The 16,829-nt window shown below is 36.5% G+C and overlaps 1 protein-coding gene across 1 annotated transcript; it reads left to right on the top strand.

Annotated features, from left to right (window-relative positions):
- Positions 1–7,819: 7,819 nt before the first annotated feature.
- On the top strand, positions 7,820–16,776 carry cdcp2 (CUB domain containing protein 2). The gene is made up of 6 exons (XM_038290812.1): positions 7,820–7,955; positions 8,203–8,550; positions 13,337–13,678; positions 15,120–15,473; positions 15,700–15,878; positions 16,100–16,776. The coding sequence occupies exons 1-6, from the start codon at positions 7,889–7,891 to the stop codon at positions 16,403–16,405; spliced, it is 1,596 nt and encodes a 531-aa protein (XP_038146740.1). The 5' UTR covers positions 7,820–7,888; the 3' UTR covers positions 16,406–16,776.
- Positions 16,777–16,829: the final 53 nt, after the last annotated feature.

The following is a 16,829-nucleotide window of genomic DNA, read 5'->3' on the forward strand; positions in this document are numbered from 1 at the left end:
CAAAACAGGCCTCCAGCCTCTATATTCACAGCACACCTGCTAATTAGCAATTTGCTCCACAATTTTGGTCAATAAGTTTTTGTCCTTTTTCACTGTAGATATTCCAATTCTCTTGCCTGTCTCCCTTTTCCTTCCTAGAAATTTCCAGCAGTTTCATCCTTCATTTGTGTTTTCCTGGGCATTGCTTTAGCTAATAGGTGATTAAATTGCTCCAAAAGCACAATATCTTTCTGGAACACATTGCAGCATTGCCTAGCACCCACATCCTTGAACAATGACGAGCTTCAGAAGAGGACAGAATTAAAATTCAAAGACAAGGCTAGTTCATTTCAGTCTCACAGACCTCTGTGCAGAAAGCACTTGACTGATTTTAATCACATTCTTATTTATTTCAGCTTAGAGCTGGGTTGGATATTTGGGAAGCCTGCAGTGGCTTTATCATGTTGTTGGTATGCGGCAACAGCGCCATCTAGCAATTTTGTGCTGGTATTAAAAGAGATACACCAAAGCTATTAGGTAGATGACACTCTAAAAGCTCTGCCTCCACAGCACTGCTGAACAGCAAACATTCATTTGCAGTGTCTGGTTTCACTAAGAGTGCTTTATCTCACAGTTTTTCATAAATCCCATTCAGTCAGTGTTATTACATACTTATATCTGTACTATTGAGCTATAACACTGCGAAAGAGGGGGGTGAGTCATGGAATGCGACTGGCATTTGGCAAACACAAGAAACTATCCATCTAAAAGTCATTGCAGTATTGTTTTCAGAATAAGAAATGAGAATGTAAACAAAATGTGCATTTAAAAAAGGTGGTGCCTTAGTCTGAGATGACCTTTCTTATAATGTTGCAATTCCTAAAAAGGAGCTGAAATCATAACAAGGAATAATTTACACACAGGGCCCTTTTGAAAGTTTTAATATCCCTAGTACTTTTCAAAGATTGTCACACTACAACAGTGAATTTAAAACTATTTATTTACATCTTATGTGATAACAAAAAGCTGTGCATAATAGGGAAATGAATAGGAAATACATGGATTTCAAAAGGCTTCATATATCCCAAAATGTGGCTTAAGCACAAAATCTCCTTTAATCTATTATCAAAAATAAAACCCAGCATAACCAACTGCCTTAAAAATTCACCTAGTTAGGAAATGATTAATCTTAGTATAATTTTAGTGGTATATGAGTGACTATTATCTTCATTAGATAGGATTAGTGGGTAATAAAAGCAAAGTTGGCCCCAGCTTTAAACATCTCACAGAATACTGTTCAGTTTATGAATTGAAAATGGAAAAAGGATGGAAAAAATTAGCAAGATACTGGCCCTATACCTAAACTGATAGGGCGTTAAAATAGCTGAGAGTAATGATATTGGTCTGGAAATGTGCAAGGTGTAAATTGTAGAGACAAATGCAAAGTATTAAACTAACTGTGCCAAAGATGGGTACACCTTTCTGATTGTTGTTAGTAAAACATTATTTTTCTTTTCACTGGACAATAGTACAGTACTTTGTATTCATATGTCAAAAAAGTCCAAATAAAATACAAAAACAAAACTCAAATTATTTTAATTACACTAAAGGTGGTTTAATGTATGAGAAGCTCTGCTAACTTGTTTATGATATTCTTTTTTTCTTTATAGAACATCAGTTTCTCTGTGAATCAAAAGGTTTTTTTTTCTTCTAATGCTTTTTGACTCTAGAACTGGATACTGTCCTAATCAAAGGATTTTGACCAATATCTTTAAATTTGGGGGCATTTCTTCAGGTGTGTAACCATAGCAATCATACCAAGTTGTGTTTCTTGCACCTAGGAGTAGTTTATTTACATCTCAAAAGCTGAAATATCTCAAAAGCTGAAATAATATTTCAGTTACCTCCCCAAGTCCCTGCTTAGTTACAAAGGAAGCACCAAAGATGCAGAATAGAAGCAAAGGAAAGAGAACGGAGAAGGAAATACAAGCCATTTCTTTCATCAATCATTATGGGCATTATGAGATCATTATGAAAAAAGTTTGAAAAACTCCAAGCCGCAGCAAGGACACAGCCAGAATATCTGGAATGAAGTATAATGTGTTTTACTGAAACATTACTACCGGCTCATATCCCTGAATTCACTGCCTCTCTGTCAGGGTTTCTGACGATAAGATATAATGAAGGCTGGAAAACTTAAGGGATGTGAGGTGGCAGTGTTTGTGAACAACAGATTGTGTCATTTAGGAAATGTTATTGTAAATTATTATCTCTGTAGTCTCGATATCAAACTGCTGATATTTCATTCTCATCCTTTCCACAAAAAAAGCAAAAAAAATGCTTCACCAGCATTATTCTCATCCATGTTATTTATCCAGAGAGTTTACCAGTGTTGGTTTGGTAACTGTTTACATTCCACCCTTCTGTTGTTGTTGACATTGCGTATGACTTTATCAGTTCTCCTGTTGCTTATATATCTGTGGAAATAAATTGTGATTTTAATCATGTTTTACTCTCTACTACACTCCCAACACTCAAACAGTTTTTGTCAGCTGCTGTTCAAGAGGAAAGAAAACCGTGGACTTGTTTTATGGAAATGTCAGACTCACATCTTTCTAAATCAAGACCTCCTTGTGGAAAATCTTTTGTTTTATGCTGTTCAAATTAAAAGCCTATTTATGAGAAGCAACCTGCATTTAAGAGAACTGTAAGCAGATGGTGACAGCAAGCTGAAGAAGTGTCACCCACATTTTAGGTGACATTGGTGTTAGGATTCTGTGACTATAGATTCTGTGTAGATAACTCCATCCCTATCAGGAAAGTGAAGTGTTTTCCAAATAATAAACCCTGGATCACCAATTATCTGAATGAACTGCTAAACTAAAAAATAAGAGCCTTCAGGTAGGGAGAAAGAACTTATTGAGGCGTATACAGAGGCAAGTTAATGTCAAGATAATAAAAAGCAAGGAGGCATACAGGAAGAATCTTGAAAGCAAGCTCCAGCAGAACAATATCAGAGATGTATGGTCACAGACTAGGAGGATCAAAGATGTTTAACAAAAGGAGAATCGGAGAATGGGAGTCTGGACAGATGAAGCCAATGAACTGAACACATCTTGTCCAGCTCAGAAATAAGCTTGCATCATTCTCTACTGCCCGCAATCAAACATACATCCTGCCCTACTTTGACCCAAAGCTTCCATCTTACACCTCAAATGTTTCATCTTCCACCCCTGCATTGGCGCTTTGCTTTATGGATTTCCTCTCATCCTCATCCTAAGTAGTTGCTCTAGAAGTCAATTCAAGTGACAACTGGAGAAGCTGACATCCCACATCCCAGTACAAGATAGAGTCCTGTCATCTGCAGATCTGCTCTGTGGTTGACTCTGACCACTGGAGATGCAACTGGGAAGTTGTCTACAAAAAGGAAGAGGCAGATTGCACATCTTATGAAGTCCTTCAGTGTTGCACCATATCTTATATGAGTCTTTTGTGGTAAGTGCAATATATTCTGTCGTTATCTGCTGAAGTAAAAGCAGCAGAACAAAGGGCTTAAAGAATCTTAACAGGCTGATAGGGCAAGTTTGCTTTTTCCTAGGATATACTTAGAATCTCTGGAGAGGATTTCACAAAGAATTTTTCATAGCATTAGTAACATTATGAACATGTTATTCAGATTACACCTAACTCTTATCTGGTCAGCCTAACTCCAAGCTCCTTCCCTCATCCCTTACCTCATGCCTTGCTGAAATCAAAGCCTGGTTGATCTGTAACTTCCTGAAGTTCAATTGCAGCAAAACAGAAATACTTCTGGTAGAAACTAATTCAGTTTTATTCCACCATCTGTGCCTCTCATCAGGTTAATAGTTTTGATGTCATCCTTGAAAGCACTCTTATTCACCTTCCACATCAACAACATTACCTGATCTGCAGGGGCGGATCTAGAAAAATATTTATGGGGTGGCAAGAGGGGGACAGGAATTTTTTAGGGGTGGCAACATATGGCATTTGTTTACACTGAATTTATTCACAGTTATCACAGTTTGGTGAGAATAGTATGTACAGTACTAGTGTTTCATGTGAAACAGTTCATATTAGAAATACATCGTACAATGTGATCGCACTTAATAGGAGATAGAAGAATGATAACACTACTTCTAGAGGGGCATTATCACAGGAAAGGTATTAAGGTTAGACACAGGTGCTGAGTCGCAGATGTGACAGATTGACTGTCAGAGAGGCAGCTTTGCAGCATTTGCACAAGAAGAAACTATAGAAAGAAAAAGTTACCCATCAGGGATCTATGGACTGAGCTGGACTAAAGTGAGCAGAACTACACAGTAGAAATAAATGGGTCAAGGCACCCGAACAAGGTACTGGACATCTATGTATTGTTTACTCTGAACACACATTTACCCCATTTGTTCCTCAGTAACTTGACATACAGCAGTTACGGCAACATGAAAGGGACATTTCATGCATGTAAATATGCTGTAGATAGAGCTGCATATGGAGGACCAACTCTGCCATATTTAAAAATAAATACAGAAATAAATAAATGCTCAATAAATAAATAAACATACAATTAATTGCCACCAAAAGTACAACCAACAAATAAATGTAATTAGAAATTATATTATAATGGCAGGCAGAAATGTTAAAAGGGCAGGCAGAAAGAAATAGCGGCGAAGAAATAACTAGGGTAAAAAAATACAAAGGAAGAATAAAACAGACAAAAATATGATAACATGCACATAAATAAATACTTCAAAATATAAGTAATGAAAAAATGAAGTTGAAGATAATAAATGACAAAAAAAATAAATAAGGTAAATTTTAAAAAGGCAAAGAAATAAAGAAGCCAATTAAAAGAGTTATATACCTTTATGACTAGCTGTATAATTTAATTTCTACTTACATTTATTTGTTGTTTGTATTTTTGGTGGCAATTAATTGTATGCTTATTTATTTATTAAGCATTTATTTATTTATGTATTTATTTTTAAATATGGCAGAGTTGGTCCTCCATACTGCTGTATCAACAAATCAACAAAAAGGCGGGTTCTGTATGTTACATCAAAATCTCCACAAATCTGAAAAGAAGCAACATAAAAATATATTTTGCTTGTGAGTAGGTTCATACAGGTCATTTCTGGATAGTTTTAAATTATATATACAAAAGAAGAAACAACAACTCTGCTTCATATTAAGCAGGATTCACACCAGTATCACATTTTTAACTTTTAACACTTTTGGTTTTATTAAAGGAAATATCAGATTTTCTCAGGTGCCAAAACAAAATGTAACAGCTCTGTAAAGGTTCACCAGAGAACATAAATTTAACATGACTATAACAGCTGAATGCAGTGATTTCCATGTTGCTCAGCAAAACGCTTCACAACTTTATTTAGATCCAATGCCTTTGTGCGTTTTGATTTGAGTGCAACCAAACTATATAGTCTCTTTTCTGTCATAGTTGACCGCAAATATGTCTTTATGAGCCTGAGACGTCAGGCCTAACTAACATCATAGTTTGAGAAATAACGTTCTGCAACCTGATTTTTATCATCTCAAAATCAGCATTGCAGCTATGCTAGCAACATTGTACTTTCATTATGATTTCATTTCTCGATAGATAGTTAATCAGTTTTTACCTGTTTCATCCCATGTCTCCTCTCCACATCACCCCTGGCTCCCTGGCTTTGCCCCATTCGGTTTTCAAACAATCAGTCTCAGTCGCTCTCGTGTCATCTCGTGCTGCATTCACTGCAGTCCGACATTGGAAATTAGCGGTCGCAATTCTCAAATGATCCATAATTTATAAGCCTCGCCACCCCTACCGCCAACTGGGGTGGCAGCTGGGGTGGCAAGGCTGTCATTTAGGGTGGCAGTTGCCACCCTATGCCACCCCAGTAGATCCGCCTATGCTGATCTGCATATTTTCATTCATGAAATATCCATCATCTTCTAACAGTATGTAATGTCTTTCATCCTTATGACAAGAGAATAGGTTGGAGTTTGTCTGCTTGGCAATGTCCTGGCATCAGCAAAAGGGCAATCACACAGAGCCTGGTTATGCTGGAAGTTTCTTCCTGTTAAAAGGGAGCTTTCCTCTCCACTGTCGCTAAATGCATGCTTGGCATGAGGGATTGTAAAGGGTCAACAACAAAATGCAAGTGGAAATCATTACCAAAAGCTCATCCAGGAGGAGCATTTCTTGCAAGTCGATGAGGGAATGTAATAAACAGGTTTTCCTAACCAATCTGACTTTATTGTCTGTTTAAACTGCCTTGAGATGATGTGTGTTGTGAATTGGTCCTATATAAATAAACTTAATTGAAATGAGTTGAATTTCCTCACACTCTGCTTGTGTTCATGTCCAAAGCCTTGTCTCCACAATTGGGACAAGTTAGTCATTACTACGCTTTGAACATTCATTATTCATTACTTAATTTGTATAAATAAGGACTACAGTTTCCTGGTGTAAGCGCAGGTGACAGCAACATGCACGTATACCACATGTGGCACACTTAACACCAAGGCACAACTTCAGCGTGAGCACAGAGCAGATGATGGTGCAGAGCCACTGATTTAATAAAAGCTTTCCTAGAGAAAAAAGTGCTAGCTAAAGGCTAAATATTTCTGTCATATGCTCATTAGGTGCGGAAATATAGAATTCACAAACATCAGTTAGAAGGTCTAATTTCAAGAATCTAGGCACATCATCTGCTTGACAGCTGCTGCCTTTTATCAAGACATATTCTTTACTCTCTCCGACCTAATATAATTTTACTTGCTTGGTTTACATTTTCTATCGCAAAAATCCTGGAATCATACAGTCCTGATAGTATTATTTTTTTTTTGGAATAATGTAACCCCTGTTTAATTCTGTTGAAAAGTTTAGATTTTATTTTTTGTTAGATTACTTGAAAAGCATTATTTTTCAGCTTCATAACTATTTTATTGCCAATTGATCATCAATAATCAATAATTCATCCACCTTACTAGGGCTCCTGCCGGCCTCATCGCTGCGGGGATGCGAGCTTTCTCCCGCTCTGCTCCCAAACGCTGGAATTCACTCCATCCTGTTATAAGCCATTCTGATTCTTTACCTTTATTTAAATCAAAGCTAAAAAAAAGCATCAATTTAAGACTCCATGCCCCCACTGATTGCCTATCCTGTTTTTAATATTGTCTATCGTTGATTATGTTTGTTGCATATTGGCCTTGGGTGTTTTGAAGGGCTCTTTAAATATAATGGGTTTCTATTATTATTAAACAATAAAGTGTCTTCAGTGAAAAACTTTTCCAGATATGGTGCAAGACAGAACTCTCCAGAAGATAATTTCTGCCTACAGCTATCAACAATCACAACAACTCATAAAAAATAAAATAAGTAAAAACATCAACAAACCCATTAGAGTGTTAAAACTAAATTTGTTGGTTGATCTTTCTTGTTTTTTTTTTAATCTAAAACAGTTTTAACCATTTAATTATTTTTGATGATTAAGAGCATCGTAACTCAGCAGAGACATTTTTTTATTCTTCACTGTAACTGACATGAGCACTTTTTTAATACCTTTTCTTTTCCATAGCTTCATCAGTGCCTCTCTCAGCGTGTTGTCTGAAAGTTCTTGTGTGTATTTCACAATCATTAAAAATGCAAAACCTTTATACAAACAGTGTCCTGACAAGCATCTAGAGCTCATTGGATACCAGTCATTAAAATTTAGCAAAGGAGCCAAAGTGCAGCTTGTGGGTGGATAGGTATCACATTCCCCCATTCAGGGGATGGATGAATTTTTCAAAGTCCTATTACCTCAAGGCGGTGCACTGTGACATTACAGTTGTGTGTCTCAGCTGGAAAAGCAGTCGAGGTTTTGAAAAAAGCGGAATCCACAATAACAATATGAGTCTCGGGGTGGCTATACTGATTCATTTACTACTGTTGGTTGACAGGGCTTATACTAAAAAAGGTGAGTTTTCATTTTTTATCCTGATGGAACACTGTTTAGATTTAATAGGAGTGTTTCATATTGCCAGGGCTATATATACAGATAAAGCCGGACCTTCATTGTTCAAAGTCATATTGTAATACAATAGTGTAATACAATTTCATGGATATCAGACTGCAAGAAAATAGTGACATCAGTCAGGAATAAACAGAAAGCTTTTTATAATTTTTCCTCTGAACTGAAATAAAAATGTTTTTGTCATTTTTAGGTGTCAAATGTGGAGGAATCCTCTCTGCTCCATCAGGTAACATTTCCAGTCCAAACTTTCCAGGTCTGTATCCCTACAACATTGACTGCGCCTGGCTGATCGTGGTGGCCGAGGGTTCCTCTGTCCTCCTCACCTTCCACCATTTTGAGCTGGAGTACCATGCCAGCTGTGCTTATGACTATATCAAAATATACAATGGCATATCTGAGGACGAGGGGAACCTCCTTGGGATATTTTGCGGTGACATTTCCCCACCTCAGTTTACCTCTTCTTGGAATGTCATGTCCATTATCTTCCATTCAGACCGCCATGTGGCCCACAGGGGCTTCAGCGTTGGCTACAGAAAAGGTAACCTTACAGATTTAATGCAATATGACAGATTTAGCAAGGTTAACTTTTGCTTATTTTGTAATGAAATGTACTCAAACATCCTGGCCTTTACCTTCCTAAATATATTTTGGTACACCTCTGTAAACCATTGACCACAAAAGATCAAGTTCTTATTTGAACCAAGCATTTATCCTGCAAATATAAAACAAAAATACAAATACCACTTTGTATGAATGCCTTATAAGACTAAGACTTTCATATATTATAAATTTAAAAATCTGTATTGAGGTTTAATAATTTAATTTTAACATTTACTTTATAAAGTCATTTCTGGGGGGGGGGGATGGTTGATACGTTTTACATTTTTAAATCTTTAAAGATGCAAGCTTTTTACACAGTTTATTTGTTGAAAATAGTTGTATATTTTCATAATGCAGTTTCTAAAATCCTGTAAAAGTTAAAGTATTCCAAGACCTTGTGATAGTGTTCCTCTGATTTTCAAGGTGAGGATGTTATCTGCTATTTAGGTAAAGGAGAAAAACCGGCATTGTTTAGAAACAGATTCTCAGAGGTTTGTACTTCTGTGAGGGGCTTCCTGTAAACAGATACCTCTGTATTACAAAGGAAGGCAAGCATTTACTTTAAGACATGTAATCAGGTATCTGTAGGTGAAAATGAAAGTGAAAAACAGGGATACCCTCTTTTGTATTAGTTCAACTTTCGCTCCATCTGGTGAGATCTTTTGCAGACCAGGCTATATCTGCTTAACTCCTTGCTTCAAGAGAAAAGACCTGTGATCTCAACAAGGCAGGCATTTGGAGTTTCTGTTGTAGTACAGTATGGGGGATATTAGAATTTTTTACCAACACAATTTTAGAGCTTGTTTTAGATTGTTGTTTGAGAATCTTCCCAAACTACCTCACAGCTAGCTGGTTTAACATTAAGGACCATATTAAAGCATATTTTTTCTGATTCGTAGTTATTATATTATTATTATTTTAATTTCTTTCATATTTTGAACTAGCCGAGTTAAGCTGACCTAAGCCAAGTTTATACTGTGTAAAATTAAAATTGCACTACACACATTAAACTGGAAAATAAATCATTTGTTGTGACAATTTTAGTTAAATGCTGAGTGAGTTCAAAGTTGTTCTCAGTTGAAATAGTCAGTTTGTCTTTCTCTTTAAAATAAATCCAAGATCCAAGGATAGCATCTAATGCCTTTTCGCAATAATCAGAGGAGTTTAGTTATCACATTAATGATAATATTTTAACTTCATTGATCTCAGATTGGAGAAATTTACCTCTACATTTAACCCATCCCTTTGGGGGGGGCACCCATTGTGCCGCGCCCAGGGAGCAAGCGGGGGTTAATGGTCTTGCTAAGAGACCCAGAGTGGCAGTCTGTGGGAGTGGGGCTTGAATTCAGAACCTCAGGATTCCAAGCTCTATTCCCTAACCACTAGGCCACTAACCAATAATTAATTATTAATGAAGCTGGACCATTAATGAAGGTGCTCTGGACATTATATGATAAAGATTGTCTTAATCCACTTTAACCAAGGATGGCTCTATTTTATACATAAATAAAAACAAAACAGGTTAGTTGTTTTCTCTTTAGCTTGCTTGGGAAAAGGTAAAAGATAAATTTTGTCTTAAGACTACGGGTTGTAGACTTAAAAAATAGATATGCACAATTAGGCTATGTATTGTTTTATCGTTTATCTTGTACAAAACATTTAAGGATTAAAAAGTACCAATTAGAACGAGAATGATAACAAGATGGAGGCTATAGAAAAGAAGAGCATTGGCAGCCATTGAACTTCCAGCAAAAAAACAAAGCAAAACAAAATATATATTATGGAAGAGTAAGAGTTCAGACGTAAATAAGTTTCTAAATATAATATCTTTTACAGCAGAAAATGCTTTAAATCTTAAAGTCACTGAGACACAAAAATCTTAAAATGCAAATGCTAAAATTTTGCTTGAATTATATTGACTGCTTTAATGGTAACTTTAAAAATTACGATAAGCTCAAAATCTTAAAACATGGTAAGAGGTACACGGTTATGAAAGCAATAAAGAATAAAAATACTGGAGCTATTTATTTAAAATTTTACTTTTTTGAATTTTTGTACAACATTTTTTGGTTATTAAAAAATAAATCTTTTAGATTTTTTTTCATTGTTTTGCTTTTGCAAGTGAGCCCGGAAGAACAATATTTACCATTTCTTAAGTCAAGAGAAGCAGTAAGATTGGCATGCTATGGAATGGGAATGTTTTCTTTATTCATCCACTAAAAAAAGCAGCAGGAGCAGCAGGGAACAATGAAGAATAAATCATTAATTAGAACTTTAAAAAATGGATGAGTAACTATTAGAAAAAAAACTTTTAAGTTTGGACACTGAAATATTTTGCTTGGTACGAAATATATCCAGATTGCATCAGAGGGTCAATAATTTTTTTTTTTTTTCTTTTTTAAGTTGAATGATTGGTTTGACGAAATAGATGGAAAACCCAGAAGTCCATATGTCTACAGAGTGTGTATTTTATACAGGCCAAAGAAAATTGACCAACCTATCAAGAATGCAGTTGTTAAATATCTGATAACACCTGTTTAGTGGAGACTTACTTTATATTAAAACATCAGGGAAAGAACATATGAATTAAGGCTGAAACTACCAAAAAAACGCACCAAAAATCACTTCAGGAATATAGCATAGATACATCAGTTCTAGAGATAGAAAAGACACAGACACTTTAAACAAGATTAAATACCAAAAGCATATTTGTAAAATGTACTGCATAAATTATTAAGAAAAGCTGTTTAATAACAGTTTACATCCTCCTTGAAAAAAGGAGTGCTTTTTCTTTAAGCCCCACCACCAACAAACAAGTTGAGAGTCTGGTGCCTAGTAGCAACCTGAAATACGCCGAGAAAACAGATTACTGAGGTGAAATGGAATCTGCTACGGCACTCTTGCTGTCTGTGTACGCCACAGGTCAGTATCGTGTGTGTGTGTGTGTGTGTGTGTGTGTGTGTGTATGTGTGTGTGTGTGTGTGTGTGTGTGTGTGTGTGTGTGTGTGTGTGTGTGTGTGTGTGTGTGTGTGTGTGTGTGTGTGTGTGTGTGTGTGTGTGTGTGTGTGTGTGTGTGTGTGTGTGTGTGTGTGGGTGTGTGTGTGTTCTCATTTTTGTTAAGAGGCTGAAAAGTAACTTTCTAGAGCATAGACTACCTCCATCTAGTGATGTCGGTCTATTGATTTTGATGTATTGATTGAAAATTGTTCATTATTACCTTGGTTAATTGACATCTAATGTTAACTCTACTAAATTTTATAGCAGTAGGGTAAAATGCTTGTCTTTGTTCAAAAGACTGTATTAACTGTAAAGACTGTCTTTTACATCAGCCTGTTTTCAGGGCCTTTTTTTTTGGCTACATATTTGTTATTTTTTGCTACATGCCCCATCTTCTTGCCATATGTTTCTATGGCATAAATCAGTGTCTGTGACCTGTTTTCATTTAAAAAAAGAACATTGGCACAAACCTAGCCTGTATGTATTTTTTGTATTTGTATTTAAATGATTTTCAATCAGAAAAAAAATGTGTGATTAAAATGCGATTAATCGCGAGTTAACTTAGGCATTGATGCGATTAATCGCGATTAAAAAAATTTAATCGATTGACAGCACTAATATATATATATATATATATATATATATATACATATATATATATATATATATATATATATATACATATATATATATATATATATATATATATATATATATATATATACATATACATATAGAAAAACTTTGGCAACCTTTATTCCCTAAGGTGGTATGTGGCTGAATTTCTACTTCACTGCAGTAAAAAAACAAACAAAAAAAACAGGTGTTTTGTATTGGCCTGTAGAAAAATGCACATACTAAATGGCTCACAAGAAGTGACTGTGGATGAGATTACTGCGCGTACGCATCCCCGCAGCATTGGCATGTTGCTCCACAGGCGCAGGGGGGAGGTCGGGGTTCTCCCGTAGGGCGTCAGGGCGACATGGCATTTAGAACGTCGGACAGCACTTCTGAAAAACGAGATTGGGTGATCCCAGATCCCAGATGCAAAAAAGTGTAATGTTGCAAGGAGTTTTGTGATATCTGGTATTGCGTGGGTCCTCCTTGTGGCTGGCTCCATATCCATTCGGAGTTCCCCCAACAGCTCCAAAATGGCAATGCTGGATAAACGATATGTTTTGATGATCGTTTCCTTGTTCATTGCAAAAATATTCACACGGAGTGAAAAAATGCGTTCTCTGCGTCTCCTTGCTTCATTTCGATGTCTCCTTCTTGCGACAATAACCGCTGCCATGTGTGCGCAATTACTCATACAGACCATTTGCCCCTTCTTTTGAAACATGTTAAATATAGAGTCAGATACCGTTAGCAAAATTGCTTTCAGGTTTGATAAATCACTTTGCGAGTGCTAAATTAATATATTTACATGTTCTCCTCCCACGAGACGCAGTTTTGCGTGTAAACGCCCCATATTGCATATTCATTGCAGAAAAAGTACTAAATGGATAAGAGGCGCTATTTAGCACGTTTTAAAGACCAAATCCTTTTAGCACGCTGTTGATAGATCAGTTTGTACATTTTGTAGCGTGCTCAGTGAAATAGCTCACGTTTTTATACACGCAAACCTTTGATAGATCCGGCCCTTAGTATGTTGTTTTGTTTCCCTGTTCCCCTTCTAAAAAAATAATTAGTAATATCTATTTTCCTTTTTTGTCCATCCTCACTAGACATGTGTGGTGGAGTACTGACTGGACTATCGGGTGTAATCTCCAGTCCAGGCTACCCTCAAGAGTACAGCAACAATGCAGACTGCTCCTGGACAATCCATGTGTCAAATACGAGCGTTGTCACCTTGGTGTTCCTGGACTTCCAATTGGAGAACAACGAGGGATGCACTTTTGACTTTGTTGCCCTGTTCGATGGGCCAACAGTCACCCACCGCCATCTTGGCAAATACTGTGGGATGGATAAACCTCTAAACGCAGTTACTACCGCTAACCAACTCCTTGTAGTCTTCAAGTCAGATTTCAATATTGGAGGACGAGGCTTCAAGGCTTACTATTACTCAGGTAAGAACACAAAGAAAGCATGTTTTTAAACATTTAAGCCATTAAGGCATACTGAATGTTTGGAACTAGGATAAATCCTTTGAATTTCATAAGATCCTCTGATTCAGACTCCCAAGAGTAAAACACCTTACATGGTCCAGCAAATGCAGACATGAGGCCAAGTGAATAAAAATGTATTGATAGAAAGGCACAGTATATGTGAGGTGCAGCTCAAAAATAATGTCAAACTTTTAAGTTATCATAGTTTTTGTAGTTTTTTTTTTTTTTCCTCTTGATGTTTACCTCCTGAAAGTTGTGTGAACAATACTCAAATAAAATACGTGCATAGCATTTTAGACTTTAGACAGATTTAATTTGTCATTTTGTTTACACAAGTGTAAAACAAAAAGAAATCTAGTTTGGAAACATCTCACTGCACAATTTCATCTTTTTAAAAGTGCAGCCTTGAAAAATAGTAAAACTGACTAAATTTGCAGTTCTAACTTTTATGTATGTATATATATATATATATATATATATATATATATATATATATATATATATATATATATATATATATATATATATATATATATATATATATATATATATATATATATATACATGCATACATATATATAATGATAAAATACAATACAATAACCCATTCTACAAAACATTCAGCAGCAGTCTAATGGCATATATATTCAGCTCCTTCGACTCATTATTTTGTAATGCTATTGTTGCCCAGCCTGTGAGTTGGGGTAGGTGGCTTTGTGTTGGAAGCTTTGCAGAAGTTCCTCCTTCTCTTAATTTGCAGATAATGTACTTTATTAATCCCAGGGCAAAATTACTTTCATTACATTACTCCATATGTAATAGAGGGACTATAGGACCAGTTTGATATAACACTATTTCATACAATATATATAAAATTAATGGGTCCCCACTCCATCTCACCATCAGTTTGGGGGTCCTTGGCCTGGAAAACATTGACGCCCCTGCTCTATAATATGTCATTTCTGAGGACAACTTCTGGCCACACTTTTCAGCTTTTTGTCAAAATACCTTTCCATCTCATTCATAGCAATGTTCTATTTTCTGTTAGTCTGTCAATCAAAATTTTAATAAATTACATTTAAGTTTATGGTAGAAGATTCTGATGTAACTTACCTGTTTCCAGTTTATATTCGAAACTTGCTAATGCTTTTTATACCAACTAATTCATTATTTCCTTTACTTAAACAGGTAAAAAAAAAAAAACTAATTGGGGTTAAAATCTCTTTTACAAGCGATGAGTCATAAAACGGTCCCCATAAACACAAAGTGAGCTCTCATAAACTTAAATTACAAGCTATAAGTACCAGCTTTTAATTTTATGACAACTGTTTTAAACAGAATCCCTGAAAAGAAGTAATAAAAACAGAGAAGTCAGCTAACTGATGCGATTTACCCAATATAGGTGAATGTCAACAGGTCCTGTCAGTTGTGAGCGGCAACTTCACCAGCCCAAATTTCCCCAACATCTACCCAAACAACATTAACTGCCACTGGAGCATCACCCTTGAAGCCGGGTACCGCATCAAGCTCTTCTTTCCTGTCATGGACCTGGAGGGCCGCAACAGCCTGTCAGACGAGTGCGACTATGACTCTGTGTCTGTGTACGACGGGGACAGCCAGGCGGACGCCCTGATGGGACGCTGGTGCGGCAGGGAGCAGCCTCCTTCTATCATCTCAAAGGGAAACAAGCTGCTAGTGGTCCTCAGCACAGACAGAAATGAAGCTCACAGAGGCTTCTCCGCTTCTTATCTAGGAGGTAAATGTGTTTATCTTTTATTACTAGGAGCTAATGGGACAATTAATGAAGTGTATCCTACGGGGACCGCAGGTGTAACTTATCTACTCCCCACTGCTTACTCTATTTGCAGCTTTAATCCCAATTAAATTTGCTCATGAAATCCTCAACGTTCATCCCAGCAAACAGCTCTTCTCCACGTCCTTCTTAATCTGCTCCCGAAATGTTTAAAATGTCTTTTCCTCAGTGGTGCCTGTGAACGTGAGCTGCACTAGATCAGAGTTTACCATCCTGATCCCTCAGCAATCGTTACCTCAGCTGGACCGTGAGAGCATCTACCTTGGAAACCCAACATGTACAGCTCAGCTTACAACCACCTCATACAAAATACTGGCTCAGTTTGTCAACTGTGGAACGGCCAGTCAGGTAACCGGCACACATGCTCTCTTATATAATGCATTTTTTTTTTTTTTTATCAAGCTCCTGAAGTATATTTTCAGATCTGTGAAACAGAAAATTGATTGTGAAAATAAGATAAAAATAAGCTATTGATTTAAAAGAAGGGTTCATTAACTTAATTAAAAGTAATATTTTACCACACTGCTGAATAAAGCTAAAATATCCATTTTGTGACTAATTCCTCACAGAAACACCGGAACATCACCATGCTTGTGAACAAGCTCTACATTGATTTCTCAGATGGAAAGCAGCAAAACGTGCAAGAATACAAGGTGCAGTGCGACGCCTTACGGAAGGTCGCGTCTGTGTCCATCATTTCTGCAGAGGAGCGGCGGCTGGAGGAGCAGGCCCTGCAGACGGACAGTGACAGCAGCGCATACGCTGTAGAACCACAGGCAGAACCCCATGACTTGAGCGATATTGTCTTCATCAGCATCTGTGTTCTTGCTGTCATCCTCATGGTGATAGCCATTGTTTGGTTGGTGCTGCTTTAGTAGACATCATCAATAGGTCCAGGTCTCAACATACGCTCATACAAAAAGGAAAATACTAAATTAATGTTAACACTGCTTCCTACACAAAGTTTTTTGTTTTTAATGCATTTCCTCATCTAACAACTACTAAAATTGATGAGGCCTGAAAGGTAATATGTATTCATTTCCAAAACTTTTCCATGAATAATGCAATATTAATGCTGTAAAGCATTTCAAGTGTTCAGGAACTGCATCCCACATCTTGACTTGGTATATCTGCACTTAAACTGTACAAACTGATGTTGTTAAAGTTAATTAAATTTTCCAAACCATTTAGCAAACATTAGAGACAAAACTGAGATTTCAAAATAATGTATATTCATCCGCCGTTACAGATTATAATGTGAATAAAAACTAACCGTAAATCATCATTTGGCCATTACCA

The sequence above is a fragment of the Cyprinodon tularosa genome, unplaced genomic scaffold (genome assembly GCF_016077235.1).
Source record: "Cyprinodon tularosa strain WSP-4 unplaced genomic scaffold, ASM1607723v1 ctg29, whole genome shotgun sequence".
In the NCBI taxonomy this organism is placed as follows: domain Eukaryota; kingdom Metazoa; phylum Chordata; class Actinopteri; order Cyprinodontiformes; family Cyprinodontidae; genus Cyprinodon; species Cyprinodon tularosa.

What these genes read in the sequence shown, in the direction of transcription:
- cdcp2 (XM_038290812.1), top strand. Translation starts at nt 7,889, where the DNA reads ATGAGTCTCGGGGTGGCTATACTGATTCATTTACTACTGTTGGTTGAC. An exon ending in CAAGGCTTACTATTACTCAG is followed by an intron (nt 13,679 to 15,119) that starts GTAAGAACACAA and finishes TACCCAATATAG; the next exon opens with GTGAATGTCAACAGGTCCTG. An exon ending in CTCCGCTTCTTATCTAGGAG is followed by an intron (nt 15,474 to 15,699) that starts GTAAATGTGTTT and finishes TCTTTTCCTCAG; the next exon opens with TGGTGCCTGTGAACGTGAGC.